The sequence below is a fragment of the Thermobia domestica genome, chromosome 8 (genome assembly GCF_964235325.1).
Source record: "Thermobia domestica chromosome 8, izTheDome1.hap1.1, whole genome shotgun sequence".
Lineage (NCBI taxonomy): Eukaryota > Metazoa > Arthropoda > Insecta > Zygentoma > Lepismatidae > Thermobia > Thermobia domestica.
Genome location: NC_137461.1, coordinates 224280493 through 224302134, shown reverse-complemented (window position 1 = coordinate 224302134; position 21642 = coordinate 224280493). Strand labels below are relative to the sequence as shown.

General features: G+C 35.0%; 1 protein-coding gene across 1 annotated transcript in view; it reads right to left on the bottom strand.

The window, feature by feature from the left end:
• Positions 1–662: 662 nt before the first annotated feature.
• Positions 663–21642, bottom strand: part of Dh44 (corticotropin-releasing diuretic hormone 44) — a 715870-nt gene continuing 694890 nt past the window's right edge. The window contains exons 5-6 of the mRNA XM_081769453.1: positions 4469–4562; positions 663–867 (exon numbers count right to left, since the gene is read on the bottom strand). Coding sequence (XP_081625579.1) covers positions 850–867; positions 4469–4562 — 112 coding nt within the window. The 3' untranslated portion in view covers positions 663–849. The remainder of the gene's footprint in view (positions 868–4468; positions 4563–21642) is intronic.

The window sequence follows — 21642 nt, the reverse complement described above, 5'->3', positions numbered from 1 at the left end:
ACTGAATCTATGCTAAATAATACAAGCTACTTCATATTATATTATAATTTTAGAGAAAATAATATTTTCTTGTTACATGTTAAACTATTTTGATGAAAATATTCATTCTGCAACAATGAATGGTTTAGCTCTCATCCCATACCTGTTGTAGCATAAGCATTTAGGTGTATTAAAAGTAAAATAATAAACAAAATGATTTCTCATAAAAAGTAATCAAAAGATATTAAGGCTCAAGAAGAAAGTGTGTTTACACGTTAAATACTTTTAACATGTAATTCTTTAGGCCTAATTTTCTATTATTCCGAATCTCAGAAAAAAATAACACATGCTTTTAAAACTGAAATTAATCAGTTGATATACTATTAATTTTAAGAACAATTTTTTGATTAGTTTTTCTTTAGAAAATAAAAATTATTTTGTAATCAAGAAACAAAGCTTTATCACACACGTTACAAGCGCAGGATAGTTTAAAAACAAGACTTAAAAGAATACAGTGATATTCAATTTTGAAAAATAATCTTGCTTGTTTGCATAGCCTGCATGTGAATTTTCCTGTTACGGTGGTGAATGTTACTAAGATATTCACAGTTTACAAGCTGACATGGGAGACTTATTCCTGCTCAATGAAGATTTTTAATTTAATAATATTTACATATTATTGATTTGTTTTTTTAAAGAGATGTGTATCGGCTTTGTACATTCAGAAAGCTGGTCCTGCAGCTTTTGTTCTTTATTTGGGTAAAAATAAACCGGTAGAAAACTAAGCAACATAATGTTATTAAAAATATATCTGAACTGCCTGATCTTCACTGGAGACCCACACTTCTCACTCGGGATGCTAAATTTACTTCAGAAAGTTTCTTGTTGCTGAAAATAAAATAAAACAAGTGAATTTCATTTCATAGTGTGAAATTACGGTAGACTTCAAATTATACAAATTGAATACTCAAACTTGAAGTAGTACATCTATAACTAGTGGTGACAATAGAGGTATAGCATCAAAGATAGAACTGTTCCTTAGACGCTGAATTCATATCAAAAATATCTTAGGCTAGTAAGTTATGAAGTGATAATAATTTTACTCAAATTACTTTTACTCAAAAAAGCAACATCAACAGTATTTTAGGCAAACACCTTACTACTAGCAAATTATAATTATTCCTAATCATCCAGATGCTTCCCACTCAGACTTTCCGTCAGGATTCCAAAATCAAAGGGGGGGGGGGGGTAAAAATTTAAGGGGATGTAGGTGCTTGACTTTCAGAAAACATATAGCTATTATTATTTTTACCTTTCTCGTATTATCCTTAAATTCTGCAATAACAAGAAAAATGACAACTTTCCACTGCAACCCTAACTTTAAGAAAGTAAAAAAATGTTGAATTCGCCTTTTCGTTTCTTGTTTTTTCTATTTTGCGCGAATACCCATTAGAATCAAGATAAGTTATAATGTTAATGATCTAATTCATTTGCCTGATGTTGAACTAATATCCGTCGTAGTTTTCTTGATTATTCTATGCATGGGGAAATAAACGTCGCATGTTTTCTAAATTTATCTTTTCTTTTGTTTCTTAGATTTCTATTTGCCCCGCGTAAAATAAAAAAAACTTCATTTTTCACGACTGAGATCAGTCAGTGGTTAGGTTTGGTTAGATTAACTCAATCTGATATCTGAAGTGCTAAAACAACATGATATATTAGAACATTTATTCTAATTGCAGATATTGCACATTTATCGCAATGTTGTAGGGGTAACTTAATTCGTTAAAATTTATAGTCAATTCAAATGTAATTTTGTATTTACCAATTTAACTCATATCCATGAATGAGTTGAGTTGATTTTGATTTTAACGTCCCTTTGAGCAGTGAGGATATATGAGACGGGACCTACTGATTAACGTGGAATCCGAACCATATGAGCTCCCGCCGGGAATCGAACCAGGGTCTCCCACGCCAAGGCGAGTACCCTAACCGCTTAGTCGCAACGAAGCTCTTATCCACGAATATATTAATAGTCTTGATGATTATGTATAGTTTGACAAACTCTCCTCTGAACCGTTATTAGGCTTCTTTACATTTTAACACATTGTAACAGCCACTTTATAATCTATACATGCCTTATGCGGGTTCGTTCAATAGACAAATTAAATGCTTCTTGTGTTCCTAATGAAAAAACAAATATTGGAAATATATTTACGAACATGCTTGTAAATCGCGGCACACTCTTTAAAAAATTGAAAATTACTATTCCAAGTTCCTTAATGTTCTTTGAAATGCAAATTCATTTATTTTGATTCAGCTATGGTGCAAATGAACCGATGCCACTCGTATACGACTTCTCAACCATTCCTCGTATGCCCAACTTACAAAATTTTCAAAATTAGCCTCAACACTTTTACTTTAACTTGGAACATTAGGAAAAGGTCTCTCGAAGGTCACCATTAAATCATTAACGCGTTCTGGATTGAGACGGCACTATTTCAAAGTTAAAATTCTATTCGTTGTTGAAAAGTCTCTCTCCACTGAAGTGGTACCGATTGGAAGAAGCAGTTTTGTTGCCAGAGCTGACAAATTAGTAAACATAATGTATTTATTTCCTTCACAGGAAAGTTTCAATGAGAAATCCGTTGAAGAAAGTTCTTCTTTCAATCGTTTGAGAGTTTTGCATTCAAGTTGGATTTCTTCGCACAAAACATGATATACGTGAAAAATTCCCTGTTCAGGTTCGGAAAACAGAAGTTTGGAGGGGTGTTAAAGGAAGTTTAGGGGGTGACACTCCCGTATTGGGGGAGTCTGGCGGAATCCTTCTTCCCACTAAACTCTTAAATCCTTTATACCCACATATGACAGAATAATACTATATGCTGCAGAAATGGAGGTCTACTTTTATATCAGCCATACCAGAATTAGATAAGTACTTTGTATACAGAACTACATTGGGTAAATTAAATGAAGCACGTTATTCTAAACCCGTCAAATCTACTTTTTCCTCTGAAATGTAAATTTCACTACAATATTTACAGACCTCTTCATCAATGACTAGGAGCTTGATCATCAAACCCCATTCCGCCTTATGCAGAGTCGTTTTGACGTATGATTAACGTTATACTAAAAACCTGACTACTGCAGGAAATATATGTTGGTCGAATTCTTTAGTATGGCACTAATCACGCGTCGTAACGACTCTGCATAAGGCCCACTATATTCTTACAAAGAATCTTTTAAATTCTGTCCAGACTAAAGGTTTTTCACATAAATGGAGGAAGCATCAGTTATGTCCAATTCTGTAAGCATCAGTTAACGACTTCTAATTAATATGTTGTCTAACTTTGAAAACATATCTATTCACCGTTTATCTTCGAATTTATTTTTCAAATAATTTTTCCCTCAACATTAAGTAAAATTGTGAGTTATGCTCTCTTACCATGCTAACCCTATTATTTAGAAAGCATTCACTCATACCTCAGTGATTCAAGATGAATAGAAATCTGGTATTTATTATGTGTTACTGAAAAGAGTGTTTGTTGATACTACATTACAATTATTGACACATATTTTAGTTTGAGAGTAAAAATTATGTCTTCTAAGATGTACTAATTTTTACTATTCTTTAAAATTTGAAGAAATGAATGTAATGGGTTATGGTATGGCAGATGTCGAATTAAATTCGAGAAATCGACTTTGTTTATGGTGATTATTAACACGTATACGTTGGTAACAATATTCCAAAACATAAGTTTAGTTTTCTGCAATAACATACAATTTGTTTTTAATAATCTATTTAGGTATTATTTTATTATATCAATTCAATACCTTTTAATAAGTAAAAAAAATCTTTAATGCGTATTTGAACAATATGGAAATTCTATCATAACTGTCCTAAATGAAAGCGTTTGTTGAACTTCAACACCATAAATTTTGATTCATCTTCTTTAATTTTATTAATAAAATCGTTGATCAATGAAAAACGTAATTTATTATTAGCAAATAATAATTAAAGTATCGGAGATATAATTTTTCTCCCTTAAAATACAAAGAAATTTGATTTTTATAAAATTTTCGAAACTTTAAAGTGTTGAATATTTCAGATAGAATTTAAATATTCATATTAAGTTATGAGATAGTGAAAATCTGTTAACTCAAAAATATGCAATGTTTGTAATATCACTAATTAAAGAGAACACAATGAAATAATAATCTTAAATGCAACGAAATTAATAGATATATTTTTCTAGAAGCAAATTAACAAAATTGAAACTCCTTTGAGCTTTTGTATAGGCTACATTTCAATTTCAATAATAAACTTCCCTGTTGCAATAAAAATTATCATAGATTCTAGATATTTTATTCAATAGCTACTTATTTTAAAATTGAAAGTTTCCAAGTAAAGTTGAGAATTTTTGAGGTAATATAGGGAAGATTATAATGTACTTTTACGTATTGATTAGAGTAGCTTGGTTAAACTCACGTGTGTTTGGTGCAACTGTGATGCAAAGTTGTTCAAAACATCTCCCATCCATCTGTGATTCGAACTCTTCAAAGGATAGTATGATGATTCCGATCTATAAGAGAAATTAAAAAGGTGTTTGAAAACTGATATATTAGCTATAGCTGCAATCAGAAACATAAAAGTGTTGGTATAACGCCAACGGTTTTCTTATTGCAGTAGTTTCTGTTTGACATAGTGTACATCAAAAATATTGGTTATTGAATAACATTACCTATTTTGCAGTGTATAATGTATTTACAATTGTCATCTAAGTTTCGTCATCTAAGGTGTTCCTTGTAAATTATGTAAATTTACCAAATTTAACAGTGCTAACACGTTTGTTTGACGAAACTAGAAATTATAAAGAGAAAATAATTTCACTAAACGTATGCCTTCTTATGAATTGACCTTTCAGGTGTAGAAAAAGAAAACAAAACTAAACAAGACAGAAAGATATTTGTGCTTATAACATTTGATGATGTTTTTACACTGATATACATTACTCTTCTGTTCCGTGGCGTGTTGAAGGGGAGTTTCCAGGATTAAATCTCTGCTTTTGAACAAGATACTATGAAAAAAATAAAGTCTGCTAAAGACAGCAAAAGAGATCACGCCTAGAAGTCTTAATTTCGTCCAGTAGATATCAACCGCTGGAGTATGTTTGCTTTTATCTAACGATGCATAACTTGTAGTATTCTAGAATCATATACCTTTGTTTTAATTGAAGAAAATTAAATATCGGCAGTCACCGTTAAAGTCACCGTTACCACTGAATAAATTAACGAATTGACTTCATTAACGAACTCGGACAAAAAACCATTCTATTCGTATCAACTCACGGGTCGCGGAAGAGCGATGAGGAGACTCAACACTCGTCGCAAAACAGCAGGTAAGTTGATCGCTAAATATCTGCGAAAATCTTCAATCTTTCTGCTCAGCTGTACAGAGGGGGAAGTTTCCTTTCCTGCAGAGGGAAAGCGGTTTTGAAAAATATTTGGGACCTCATTCTGTAACGGTTTGTGTTAACAGAACGTAAAATTTGTGCTTTGATTTTGATAATAGGTATAGAAGTATTGTTTGATTTGTGCACATCTTGCTCTGAGTTACGCTCTGCAATTTTTGCGAAGGCTAGCACGGATTGACAATCTTGCAACTGTAAGCATATGACGTAAAATCTATTGTTATCGTCAACACAAAATTAAGTTGGATTGGATTTTGAGTTTAGCAGCAAGGGTATATGATACGTGGACTTATACCTTAACGTGGGATCCGAACTATATGAGATTCCACAAGGAATCGAATCTGGCGCTGTTGCTATTCACATAGCCACGAAAGAGCTCTTACAAAAGTAAGTGTATTTAGTATATTTTATTATATTCAGTAGTTAAAGGGCATCTTCATCCAATACATTTTTGACTCCCTACTTTCTTGACCGGTGAATACCATGGTCGATATGGGTATGTAGAGAACCTCACGTACACGTTTGTTTTGATGTCACAAAGTGAAGTGTGTTCGAACAGGAGTCGAAAAACCGATTGATGGTCCCGACAGTGTAGTCACTTCTCGGGTCACTGTGCGCCACTGTAGAGGTTTCCTGTGAAATCTTTGGGTCTGTCCTCATTCCTGACTCTGCTGCATAATTCTATGCCGAATATTACTAGCCTCATTATCCAATAGGATCCAAGACGTGACAAGAACCGGCCCAGAACACGAATTGCTTACTTGTAGGGACGCGTATCTTCGGTGACTGACGGGCCCCTCGGGCATTGTAGGTATATGGAGAACGTGCGGACACGCTAGTTTCTAATATGTAAACTCTGATGTCACATTTGAAGTTGTTGAAATTATTGTGCCAGAGCCCAAAACAGCCAGACACTGCTGATCGCTCTCCGCTATTTCGCCCCATGCTTCAGTTGAGCTTGGTTTGTGTGTATATGTTTGTCAGGGAACAAATTGAACTGTGCCTCCCTCATAACACACTCCTAGCTACAGGCCTGCTGCGTATGACAACTAAGAATGGGTTTCAACCCGATAAACCAACAAAATGCAATCTAGCCACTCGACTAACAAGAAAACTTAAGAAAAAATACACTAGAATTTGTGACTGTAATGCTGTGTATATAAATTTAAGCTTTAAAGAAGTAAGAAGAACACAATAGAAACAGACTCAACAATAATTGCACATTCTAGAAATATGTACAACATTAAGCTATGTCACATGAACCTAACAACATTACATACGTGCAGTACTTATTACTTCTCGCAGTTATATGCTTTGGGAGGAGCTTAAATTCTGAGTTATTGTATCATGTTCAGATAGCTAGGAATCTAACAATAATCTTCTTACACCTTGATAGAGATGCTCCATATGTCAGCGGTAGATAGCAATAGTGTTTGATATCAAGAAAATAACGAGATCTGAAGAAAATAACAATGTAAGTAGGATTTTCTCTCTCTTTGTCTCTCTCTCCCTCCCTCTCTCTTTTTCACGTGTGAAATTTCTATTAGCTGCAGAAATCTTCGTACGTTACTTCATTGTATCCCCAGAGAAGGTGCCTATATGTAAGGCAGCAGATCTGATTGTGTCTGCACCATGAATTAAAATTGTGTGGGATTCACATTCAAAGTACCTTATCCATGAGTATAATGTGGAATGTTCGTACTCATACAAGCTCTCGTTGTGCTTGAAGCTCGCAAGTACATGATTTTGAGTGTAGCTCCGCCAATCTCACATGGTTGCTTGGATGACTCTGAGATGACATTAAATGCTTTTCCATCGATTATTGTTATCAGGGTTCCCACCGACCTGGAGAAACGGGAAAACCTGAAGAAATGAGAGCATTGAACTTACTCGTAAAAAGTCCTCTAAAAGTAGGGAATATTATGAAAAGCTGTGGGAACCTGGTAAAGTCAGGGAATTTTAAGCATGGGTTTATTTCTGAAAACAAATTGTTTTAAATCTTTATTTTGTAATAGCTTACCGGTTATTCAGTAGAGGATATTTTATAAAATAAATTAGTTTATTTTGCAAGACTTCTCTACCTACAAACATACCAAGTGCAGTCAGAAACAATATTAAGTATAGGTTGGAGCTATTATTTCTTATACCTCCAACCTATACTTAATATTGTTTCTGACTGTATATGTATAAAGATGAGGATCCCTCTGGACGAGAAAAATATAACTGCTTCTTAGACCTGGAAGTTTGTAAATCGTGAAGTGGGAAATATAAAAATGTCAAGGAATTCGTGATTCCCAAATATGTGGGAACTCTGAGTAAGCAGAATTAGTGGTGTACGTCCAAATCCAAGTTTCAATTCATGTGGCGAAAATGTTTCCAATTTGTTCCTTTAGACTACTTCTTTTCTTATGACCTGAATAGCCTATTTTTGGAACAGAAGTTGTAATTTATCTAAATATTCATCTCCTTTAATATCGAGAAAACTATCTTGTAGCTTAAATTTTACAGTATGTAGTATCTCATTTCATATTCTGTGTATACCAGGAAATTGAGAACAAGAATGCACTAGACTATCGCTCTTATGATTAATTGCACTTTGGTAATAATTGAAATGGTGTAGGATGATTTCGTACATAGCAATCGAAATTCCAAACCACTATTCACGTAAACACACTGGGGTACCGTTAATACCATTTACGTACAAAATGACCAGAACACTGACAACACAATATGTCTTGTGAAAGCGGTGATAAATTGTCATTTGATACCATGCTCTCTATTACCTGGCAAAACAGGAATTTGCATGACGACTCTTGTTCAAGAGCAAGTCTTTTCTATGAGTTCCCACTGCAATTAATTACTATGCAATTTTTCTTGGATATTAAAACATGATTTTTAATGAACTTGCTTTGCTTCCTCGTAACTGTTATATTTAGTTAATTTTGACTAAATTAAAAGCAGGCTTAGTAGTACAAGATTACATATTCTACTTAATAATGTTTGAAAAATAAAGTACTATTAAATGGGCAATTTAAAATTTCCGGTTAAAACTTTGAAAATATTTCACCTTTCATATTTCAAGTAAAAATTCTTAGCTAAGTTAATTGCATTACGTGGTGAAAAGAGATGTTAAGTCCTTGAATAAATAAATCAACAAAAATCTTCCAAAAAATATTTATGTACAGCTTCCTCGTTTGTACACAGTGATTCATGCGTGTCATGGAAAGGCATCATTTTAACCACTAACAAGGGAAGGTCCCACAAGTTGTCGCTCAAATCTGATTCCCAAATAGCACACCTGATAGAGCATCGTGAGAAATGAAAATGAGCAAAATTTAAGGGACTATGGACCAGAAGGGTAACTTATACGGACTCAACGTTTGAATATATAAAATATTTTATCATGGAAATATAAAATTTTTAAGTGAATATCTTGAAAACCGTTAAAGCAATCAAAACAAAAGGTGCACAATATAATGAGAAAAAAGACGTATCGAAAACCACAAACAGTGTTGCCAACTCAGCATAAAAGTATTTTGTTTGAAATAGCAACATATACAAATATGCACAGATTTAAAATGGACTATTATCAAAAAACATAACAGTGAAGTGTAGTGGTACACTGTTGCACACTGTTGGAGCTACGTATGCTGAAAATGTACAATGGAAAAATCTGATATGTGGCGATAGAGGATAATAAAGGAAAGCATTAGAAAAAAGCAAGGGATCTACATTACTTTTCCGTAGCCCCGGTGAATAAGCAAACAACTCGCGAATACAAAATATTACACGCGCGGAAAGAAACCTTTTTTCTAATTCTGTAAACTGCTTTTCCAGATTATCGTATCCAGATTTGGTAGAGTACTTTCTTGGTTTGTCTTTCGTGTTAAGTGACATATTCTTTTATTTCCTTTCCTACACATCATATGATTATGCTTCTGTACACTGTAATATTACCATATTCAAATTGGAAATATAATTATTTTATTACTACCTCATTTCGTTTTTGATCGGCCCGGAGGGCCGTGTAGTCTAGAAGGCTAGGGCACCGACTTATTAGGGATCGTGGTTACAATTCCTGCCTCGGATATGGAGGCTTTGTTGTACTTTTCACCTTGCATTTCAGTGTAATCTTTTGTTTTTCATAGTGGTTCGGATCCCATTTTACGCTGTAGACCCTGTTCTATATAGCTTCGGTGCTAACACATGACGTAGAAATAACAACTCAATTTTGTTTTTCAAATCCATCAATCTTTTGTAATACTGCTGAAATTTTGCCATGTTATACTATCGAGTTATTATGGATTTGAATTAAATTCATAATATGAGACCCAGACTCCTTTATTACCCTTTGCCACATATCAGACTTCTCCATTGTACATTTTCAGCACACGTAGCTCCAACAGCGTGCAACACTGTACCACTGCACTTCACTGTTATGTTTAGTGATAATGGTGCATTTTAAATCTGTGTACATTTGTATGTGCTATTTCAAACAAAATATTTTTATGCTGAATTGGCAACACTGCTTCATCTATGGCAACATGGTTTGTGGTTTTTCGATACGGCATTTTGTTCTTATTATTTTGTGCACCTTTTGTTTTGATTGATTTAACGGTTTTCGATATATTTACTTAAAACATATATTTCTATGATAAAATATTTTAGATATTCAAAAGTTGAAGCCCCGTAGGTTCTACCCTTCTGGTCCATAGCTCCTTAAATTTTGTTCATTTTTATTTCTCATGATGTTCTATCAGATGTGCTATATGGAAATCAGATTTGAGCGACAACTTGTGGGACCTTCCCTTGTAAGTTTCTGTACTGTGGAAAAGATTCATTCTTCATTGACTTTTTAAAAGCAAATCTTCATTATAAATCGCAACGATAACGTTTATGTATATTTAGTTATATGGCAAGAAGGACAATAGTTCGGTACCTTATGATAACAAATCTTGTGGCCAGACTTGTTTAAATTTGTTTTATTTATGCTGTTAAAGATACAATAAGAGAAGAAACCATAAGTGATTGAAGCATATTTTTAATTTCTGGAAAATGAATGATAAGTATTAAAGAAATTCAAAGTTTAAAAAGTAACAAAAATAGTTTAATTTATTGAAATAACTATCTTGGTAAGCTTTTGTGATTATTATTTAATTTGTCATTATTTAGTATCTTATTCCTCAAATTAACGTTTAATACTTTCGATCCTAAGACCGAGTCAGATCCGTTTTGTATGTTTATTCCAAAACGCCGGAGCCCGAGTCTAACTCGTTTTTTACGTAATAGCCTCTGTGTAACTTATTATGTGCTCCGGTCGGTTTTCGGCCGTGTTAAATGCTTATTGACAAGGAGACTTACGGAAGTGTCATTCACCGATCTGAATGAAACTTTGCACACTTGTAGAACATCGAAAAATAATCGACAAGTATATATATATATATATATATATATATTGGCAATGGTGAAGATTTAAGGGTAGAAACCATCCTTTGATCGTTAGGGGTGATTTCCAAGCATAGACAGAAAACAATCATTTAACATAGAAGAAAACATATTGCCATGGGTTTTTTAATAAAGCTGATTCAGAATCTGACGTCAAAATTAAAAATGGCGGATCCAATATAGTGATTATAATTACAAAATGTCTTCTGGTTTGAAATTCTCTGCAGTTAGCCAAGAACAATTATAGTTTGCACGGTTTACTACGAGAAGATTGCAGAGCGATTTGAAATCCGTTTCTACTGATTTGAAACCCCTTTATTTTAACGGAAGGCTTGAATAAAGTTAGTCTCTTCACCTCTTCCTATTCGGGGTGCTTACGTATAGCGTATCCCCTCGCCTCTCACTATGTCAGTACTACATATATCCTCAATTGTTATAATTATGCATTTATTGAGAAAATACTTCACAGTAATAATATTTCGTAAAAAAGTGTGTGATGCATAAACATTGTTTACATCAAGCTCACCTTATTACAGCAATAACTGTGACAAATCGCACGATGCAGCACAATCATCTTCCAAGTAACTGTTTTCGTATCATGCATATCTAATAAGATTTGCAAATCTGAGAGAAGAAAACTGATCATGAATCAGGACAATATCAGTAAAATGTCTCAAGAAGTTTTTCCACGGCCTAAAGACGAACTCATTAAGAGGCTGAATCCTACCAGTTGTTAGTGCCGAATGGTTTCTACCTTGAGGTACTCTTTTGTTCGTAAAATAGGTTGAAGAGTTGATGAATTGTGACCACGCCACGAATCTAATAACAAAATATACTTTACATTAGACATTGGGAGAAAAAGCTCTTGAAACCATGATCTCACAAGACCTGATGTTGATTTGATGCTTTCACAAGGACATTCTCAGATTAAAAAAGGTTGTTTTGGAGTATAGGCTAAAATGTTCCATTTTTCCTGTAAAATAATTAACAACGGTGATAACAACACCATTTTCAGAAATTAAAGGCTGTATGGTGTAGCTATGAGTCATAGATTTATTGACTGTGCCACATTTTATACTATTTGCATCCCTTTAAACGCTACAGTGAGAAGTGCAGGGACTCATTTTAATCAAGCATCCCATGAAAATAAGTACAGAAAGGGGTTTCAAATTGGTCTGCAACCTCCTCGCAATAATCTCTGACAACTATAATTGTTCTTGGTTAATTGCAGAGAATTTCAAACCAGAATATATTTTGTAATTGTAATCACTATATTGGATCCACCATTTTGAATTTTGTAATTTTGACGTCAAATTCTGAATCAGCTGTTCTAAAAAAAAAAAAAAAAAAAAAAAAACCCTAGCAGTATGTTTGCTTCTAAAGTAAATTATTGTTTTCGGTCTATGCTTAGAGACTACCCCTAACGTTCAAAGGGTGGTTTCCACCATTAAATCTTCATCATTGCCGAAAAAAAATACGTGTCGATTATTTTTCGATGTTCTACAAGTGTTCAAAGTTTCATTCAAATTGGTGAGTGACACTTCCGTAAGTCTCCTTGTGAGACTCAGTCCTTAAGGAAATACTATTCACCTGACATCCAGCGAAGAGTAAACGAACTTTTGCAGGTTGATTGTTGTGATCAACTTTCTGTGTTTGACTGCAGCACTTTCGATGATATAATGGAATACTTTGTTTCGATAACTATTTAATTTTACAGAAACTGTCTTGTTTGAAGCAAGTAAAATGAATATAGAAGAAATATCAAAGATTTTTGAAGAGTAAGTTTAGATCTCATTTTGCAAGATGAAATTGATGATTCAGATTTTGACCCTGATTTCGAAATTTAAAACGTGAATACATGTGCAGTGCTGTGCCGTGGAAAATCAGCGCACGACATGTGAGTGAAGTCGACAGACCAGTCGCGAAGGACACCCTGGTTGGCGTCCGAACATTTTGAAAAATAAACCTGCTTTTTCTTAATTTTGAGCCCTTTTCCTTTTTTCCTTCCGAATTTTGCGCCCACTTCGGCGCCCGGGGCGTCGCTCCGCCCACGGCACGGTACTGTACATGATAACACCCATATAAAATATTTGTACGAGGCCCATCCAGAAAGTAACTTTCCCATGCGTTTCATAGCTCGGAAACCGTATGTGGCGCGCAGCGACTGCATTGACGTGAGAGAATAAGATCCTAGCTTGGCTCATGCGCCAGCTGAACTTTCCTAGTGCTCTCAGGAGCGTCGTGGCAGTGGTTGAAGATGGAAGTGGTTTCCTATTCCAGGTCCCGCCGCGTATGAAATGCGAGCAGTTATAAAGTGTTTGAATGCATAGGGCATAGCGCCCATTGAAATCCATCGTCAGATGTGCCATGTCTATGAGCCGAACGTCATAAGCAAGCAGATGGTGCGTTGCTGGTGTAGACAATTTGCAGCAGGACGCTAAAATGTGAATGATGATGAGCGCAGTGGCAGGTCAACCGTCATCACAGATAACTTTGTGGACCTTGTTCGGGGAAGTATAAACGGTTCACAATAACGGAACATAGCGGTCAGTTTCCGCAGACTTCCCGCTCCTTATTACTCAGCAGTGTTACTGGTCGCCTTCACACTTAGCGGGAGTATTATTTTTCTATTGTAAATTTTTTTCGTTTGTTCAAAAAGTACATACTTCAAACAACAGTGTAGCGAACTACCCCTTCTTACATCACCAAGTTATATATATATTCATAATAAAATCTAAAGTCCAAAAGCTTGTTTTCAATGTTTTTAGTGCGTCTATTATTATTTACCGATGTGCTATACATTTTTAAAAAGGCCTAAAAACCTCAAGATATTGGAAAAACAAGGTCAGATTAGCCCAGTATCGAAAGTGTTAATAAAAGCCTTGTTGGATGTATTTTTTTCCTAAATAGCAATTAAAGACTTTCTTTCTTTCTTTGCTTTCTTTTGTTCTTTTTACTTCTTTTCTTTTCTTTTTCTTTTTATTATTATTATTATTATTATTATTATTATTATTATTATTATTATTATTATTATTATTATTATTATTATTATTATTATTATTATTATTGCAAAAATTAGTTCCAAACTCCAACTTTGGTAGCCGGGAACAATGATTTGCATACCATAATAATTTATATGCGTATTAAGCTACCATGTCAAGTTTGATTCAGATCGGGTAATTTCGATTCAACTCGTACGACTACTCCCTGTGATTAATTTCATTGAAAACATCAAAGAACTAAAATGGAGGAACGAAGAAGACATTTTTTAGTAATTTATCCATACGAATGTAGGAACTACATTTAGAGGTAGTACATTAAGATTGAAGTGGCTCTTAATTAAGTATAATAAAATTGTTAGCAAGGTTAATTTGAGGTCAACTAACAAATTTAATTTATTTGTTTTTTTATATTTTGATATCTCATTTTAGTACTGACATTCTATGTAACGTATCGTCATGTGTACAACTAGGGAACAAATTATGTTTGCGCAGAACATGAATACTGTACTTCAAATTCGCTAGCTATCCAGTTATTGGGGAAACCTGTCTCATTTGTAAGAGAATAACCATCTGTAGTCTTTGATTTCAATATGTCTGAAGATATACCATTCAAAATAATAGATCTAAATTGAATTGATTATCAGAATACTTTAAAAGTTAAAAAAAAAACTATTTTAATAAAAGATCTAAGAACAGTAATTTCTTTATCTTTCTATAAAATTTACTTCATTAATATTTTTATTTTTATTTTTATTTCCTTTTTTTTTTTGACCAAACATATTTGCCTTCCGACTACCCAATAATGATGACAAAGCTGTGATTCGTCAGATTGTATTTCTGAGAGTGTCTGCAAGAAAAAAAGAAATCTTCAAGATGAATAAATTGAAAATTTGTTCCAACACACTGAACATCTGGGAACGCTTTTCTCTAACTCAAATCATTTGCACCGTTACTTTTTCTTTCGAAATATTTGTAGTGGGAAACGAATTTAAAAGAGCATTATTGAAAAATTCCAAGCAGATAAGATTTGACAAGTTCAGTCAGGTGAATGTAGGCTCCTTGGTTGACTCTAAAAATACATGATTTGAAGTAAGCAAAAGAAGGTAAAAAACTAATTCTTATTTATCAAGGTATAGACAACTGACAATTCAGAGAGATTATTAGGAAGAGTGAAAACAGATTTTGATTAAATTAATTCATCCTTTACATTGCTGGGTTACTAATCCTAAAACTAATTTGTGAAAAAGGGAAAAAGTTATTTATTAAATTTAAATAACAAAATAACTCTCGTGATAGTTGTTACCAGTTAATATAATTCCTAGAAGCGTTACACTTTTCAGCATTTTCAGCAAGAAACACGTAACTCCTTCTAGTATATGTTACAATTAAGACAATATTAAATTATAACCAGTTGAGAATGCTCCAAAAGCATTGTCAGAACGAATTTAAAAAGAATGGAGAGATGGAGTGGGAAGGATAACTGTGATTGTTCCTACATGTAAAAGGAACTACATGTTCCTACATGTTCTTTTTATCCGCACCTTCTGTTTCTCGCAAAATTTCGCAAAATATCATCTCTCTATGACTTACAGTTCCCGAGATATGGCTCTTTAAATCTCCCAAAATTCGAAATATTTTGGCCAATAACTTTGGAACGGTGGTCAGTTGGCCCGTGGACACCGGTTGCTATCTGGCACCAAAATATTCACCATCCTTTTAGGTAATGATCAACACCAATATGATCTCTCTATGACTTACGGTTCCAGAGATATGGATCCTTAAATCTCCCAAAATCGGAACTATTTTTGGACCAATATCTCGGGAACGGTAAGTCATAGAGAGATGATATTGGTGTTGATCAATACCTAAAAGGATGCTAAATAGTTCGATACCAATATTACCTGATAGCCACTGGCCAAACCAATTGCCAGTTGGACAGTGGCTTCGGGTATATTTGGTACCAAAATATTCACCATCCTCTTAGGTATTGATCAACGTCAATTTAATATCTCTATAGTTTATTGTTCCCGAGATATGGCTTCTTAAATCTCCCGAAATTAAACATTTTGTGGCCAATATGTTAGGAACGGTAAGAGTGACGCGAAAAATTCCATCACTCTCTCAGATAGTTTTTGATGCTCTATCGAGTGGACGGCTCAAAATTGAAAAATTCGCTAATAACAGACGAAGAGACATAGAGAATTTAGTAACGAACTTCTAAAGTTCGTTGATAATGATTACTGTTTTCATTATACTTCCAAATTTTGGTATGAGTAAAATACCAAACTATGTTATAACCTTCGAGACGAAGGTTCAGAAAGGATCTTTTGAAAATACTTCCCATATAGTAAAAGCGTGAAATGATTTTGTATTTAGTACATTGATTATAATTTTTATACAGAAGTATACAGTATTATGTGTCATATATTCCCTTGATTGTTTGGCGGAAATACCAGTGAGGAAATTGCAAGTAATTAAACAAACATGGCATTAAGTGTTAAAAATATATTACTAGGAATGCAATGGATGTACCCGATTGCAATGAAATGAGCTGAGCGAGCTTAAACTACGTAATCATTCCTGGCCATTATGCAATAATAAATGCCATTTTTAATTATTGACAAAAAAATCGCGTGAAAACTTTTTCCCCATGTTAAGTCTATGCAAGCGTTTTTCGGTGATTATTCCTCGATGGTACATCGGATTTTTGATTTCGACCTATGTTTTCACTCAGCACGACATACTCTATCAGCGTGCTAAGTTTGGTTGAGATCGGCCAAACGGTCTAGGAGGAAGCGTTTTTCGGTGATTATTCCTCGATGGTACATCGGATTTTTGATTTCGACCTATGTTGTCACTCAGCACGACATACTCTATCAGCGTGCTAAGTTTTCTTGAGATCGGCCAAACGGTCTAGAAGGAAGCGTTTTTCGGTGATTATTCCTCGATGGTACATTGGATTTTTGATTTCGACGTATGTTTTCACTCAGCACGACATACTCTATCAGCGTGCTAAGTTTGGTTGAGATCGGCCAAACGGTCTAGGAGGAAGCGTTTTTCGGTGATTATTCCTCGATGGTACATCGGATTTTTGATTTCGACCTATGTTGTCACTCAGCACGACATACTCTATCAGCGTGCTAAGTTTGGTTGAGATCGGCCAAACGGTCTAGAAGGAAGCGTTTTTCGGTGATTATTCCTCGATGGTACATCGGATTTTTGATTTCGACGTATGTTTTCACTCAGCACGACATACTCTATCAGCGTGCTAAGTTTGGTTGAGATCGGTCAAACGGTCTAGGAGGAAGCGTTTTTCGGTGATTATTCCTCGATGGTACATCGGATTTTTGATTTCGACCTATGTTGTCACTCAGCACGACATACTCTATCAGCGTGCTAAGTTTGGTTGAGATCGGCCAAACGGTCTAGGAGGAGTTCGCGGACAACCAAACGGCTAACCCGAGTACAAGAGCTTCGCTTCGCTCAGCTCAACTAGTTGAACGGGAATATGTTTATGGAAAATATTTTAAAAGGTATTTGATCACTTTTTAAATTTTTTTTGGCTCCTTTCGATGTATATTTGATTCAAAGTGAAATGAAGAAAACTCAACCCGACTCAAGTGCTATGCTCAAAAATACATTTCAGATGATGAAGCCATTAGTCTTTCGTGACAAATTTTAACTCCCTTTTTCTCCTTCAAGCAAAGTGAACTGACAAAAACACAGGATGGAAACCATTTTATAACTCACTTCACTTCACTTTAACCATTTTATAAAAAACAAATGGGAAATTAAAACAGTTTAGAAATTGGCATGGAAAACGCTGCAGCACGTGACCATCTATTCTGAATGACGAGTTTTGTGTTTCCTCTCTCTTAGAGATGAGAAGCTTCTGAGACACACTATTCTTTTTTTTTTTTGCTGTACATTTTTAGCCTCTCCCCCTTTAGAATAAGTATTTTAATGAAAGTGACATGATGGAAATCCGCCCGATCCAAAGTGCTAACTACGTTCAAAAATCCATTTCAAACAACTCATTTGTTTTCGCGTGATGAAACAAATAATCCCGATGTAATTTTTGTAAATTCACAAACAATATTAAAAAATGCCCCCTCCCTCTTCTTAAAAGGAGCGGATTTTTTTAAAAAAAATCTCTCCTTTTATTTTCTATTTGTTTGTCATAGGAAATTTATAAACAACGTTTCTTCTCCCTAACGTGAGATGCTTATGAGACACTTTAGTTTTGACGTACATTTTAAATCCTTTCTCTGCCCCCTTGATACGCATTCTAATGAATGAATGTGACGTGATAAATAAAAGAACAACTCGAGAACAGTGCTAACTAAATTCAAAACTTCATTTCAAACAATTTAGCCAATTCCTGTGGTGATGAGACAGACAGCATAGAATTCAAGCAGAATTTTCAATACATTGTAATGCCCCACTTTGTTGCACTACTAGTATACAGTATAATATCAGATAGTATAAAATGTAGTGAGCCTCTTGCGCACGAGATAGCGTTAGTGTCCTATATTTCAGGGTATATGAGTCTCAGCCTGTCAGATCTAACGTCAATTGACTTTAGACAGGCTAGTCAAATAATAATAATAATAATAATAATAATAATAATAATAATAATAATAATAATAATAATAATAATAATAATAATAATAATAATAATAATAATCTCTTTATAAACAAGATACGCTATCAAAAGGAAGAGTCAAAAGATTATTTAGTAGCTTTCGTTCTGGAAAATTTGATCTCTAAGATACTCCTCTCAAAGGCTGACTAATCATAGAAAAAGTGGATGGTATTCTGACAAAAGTCGAGCAAAACTGGTAAGTAAGTAGTGCTGATATCACCAATGACCTAAACAGTGTTAAACCATTTGGAGAAACCTGTCTACAGAAAGAAGCCAACATTTGAGTGCCAGATGAAATTACTCAATTTTACTCAATCGAATATTTATCTGTGAAGATCTACTGAAATATAAAGATATCTAGGTGTTTCTGTCGCGGTTTATCACGAGTGAGGAAAAATGGATAAAGTACGAAACAACGTATGAAAGGGATTGTGGTTGAAGCGAGGAGAGGTTGTCAGAAATACAGAGAATTTGTCTGGGAAGTTTTAATGCATCCACTGTATAGCTCGGACCTAGCATCGTTATACTATCATTTGTCTCGTTCCATACAGAACTCCCTGGATGATATTAAGGTTCAAAAGAAGTCTGTGGAATCCACATGTCACATTTTTTGACCAGAAAGCACAGAAGTTCTATAGCTATGGATTATGGTGTTACTGGAAAAATGAGTTCGTCATTCCTCGAAGAAGACTTATACATTCTGAGATACATGTGACTGGGCACTATCCCACTGAATATAGCGTCCGGGGCTGTCTGAAGGAAGGATATGACCTCGGCTACTATAGCAGTCACTGGTGAGGCTGCTCTGCATGTGTAGCAGCGGAGATAGCGTGTTGTGCCTAATAGTGAGTGCTCCACGCTCAAATCTGTCGTTCGATTGATTGAATTCGGGTTTGGCATCCTTTTCAGCAGCGATGTTACATGTGATGTGGACCTACAGTTTAATATAGGATCCGAACCACATAAGGTCCTACCAGGAACCGAACACATACCCACCTGTCATTTGTCCTCTGTAAGATAGGATAAAGGATAGTAGATTGCGCTCCCCACGTTAGTATACGGCCATGACTGCCATGACTGTAGGATATAAAGCGCGATGAATCCGAAAGGATGACTGTCTGGCACTTACGTATACTAGCAACTGTGTTCATGCACCGTCATGAGCTCGTGGCTATGGGTCAATAAAATGTATGTGTGCTACCAGACCAGACTTCAGCAAGCGCTATCGAACTGTAGACTCAGATAGTCTCACCCTTATTATCATGCATCATGATTGACCTAATACTTTGAATGATGCCGTGTATTACGTCATGGCTATGAAGATGAAATTTCTATCATCCCGTGGTGAGGTCGCAGTGATCCCACTGTCTAATCGTCGCAGCGCATGTTTCTTTTCTGTTAATTGTTTCCATATATTTTTATCGCTTTTATCAGAAGTTAAGTTAATACGTAAGCTGTTCAATAAAGACTGATCATCAGTGTTTATGAGGTGAATACAACAGCATGGCACAGAAAAACGAAGCACGTCTATGTAGTGGGAGAAGTGATGAACAGATCGAACAAGTTTAAAGGCCATGAAGTCATCAATATGACCTTGACAGTCGTTCAAGCACACGCAATTTTAGTTTCGCATGAGGCAACATGAAAGTGACACGCGTAAAACAGTACAGTGCGTTCAAATTCTGTTTTTGCTTGAAGAAAACAGCAGCTGAAGCATATACGATGTTAGAGGAGGCATATGAGGAGTCTGTTCTTCTCTATAGCACAGTAAGAAGATGGTTCAAAATGTTTAAAGATGGGAGACAATCAACTGCAAAGGAAGGTGGGCCCGGTGCTCCAGTAACTGCTCTGACGGAAGTGAACATCAACACCGCTGCTGTGATAGTGAGAGAAGATAGTCGAATCATGGTAAGAGAACTAGCACAAAGAATGGACATTTCATTTGGTTCCGCTCATACGCTGCTCACAGATAAACTGCATATGTCACGTGTGTGTGCGCGGCGGGTTCCACGATTGCTCATTCCCGATCAAAAGGCTGTGCTTGTGAAGGTTTGTTAGGAGTGGAAATCAATGCTGCAAAACGATCCCATGTTTCTGTCGAAAATCATCACTGCCGATGAAAGTTGTCTTCATCATTATGACCTTGAGTTCAAGCAGCAGAGTTCTGTGTGGAAGTCTCTTTCGTCAACACCCAAGAAGTCGAGAGTGATTACTTCTGCTAACAAAGTTATGGTCATCTAATTTTTCGATATTCGAGGCATGATGTACCAACATGTCGTCCCACCTCATACAACTGTCGCGGGAGTGTATTATAAGGAAGTATTGCAAACCCTCCAAGGTCACATTCATTGGAAACGACCACATTTGAAAGAAACAGGATGGATGTTACATCATGATAACGCCAGGTCCCTTATTGCCAATGTCGTTATTGACTATCTTGCAAAGATCAACGTTCCGTGTGTACTCCATCCTCCACATAGCCCTGATTTAGCCTCTTGTGATTTCTTTCTTTTCTGAACTTTGAAGAAACAAATCCAGGGACGACATTCCGCATCTTCAGAGGCAGTGATGAAAGTTGCGGAGGCAATTTTGAAGACTCTGTCCAACAATGGCTTCCAGCATGTCTTTGATCACTGGCAAAAATGTTGGGATAAGTGCATTGCATGTAATGGGGACTATTTTGAAAAAGACTACCAACATTTGATGGATTAGACACGTAGTTATGTTTTATTCATTTATGATCATTATTGATCAGCCTTCGCAAAATTCACTTCTACACTGTTGAAATTCAGTAAATTACAAGAAAAGAAAACATACCGCATAAAAAATGGTTAAATATAATTTATAATTACAAGCATTTTCTACAGGATAAATATGGAGTAAGTGAAGTGTAATCAGCTAAATAAAGTTAATAAGAGTGGATTTAAATTTGCCCAATTAAGGCTAATATCTTCAGCATAGATATCCATAAGTTAAAGAATACTAGGATTATCCAAATAAAGAATGCGCTTATATGAAAATCAACTAAATTGAAGTCAAGTTCATCAGGTTTTGAAAATTTACTTTCGACACACACTTGACTTGACATGATGACTTCTCA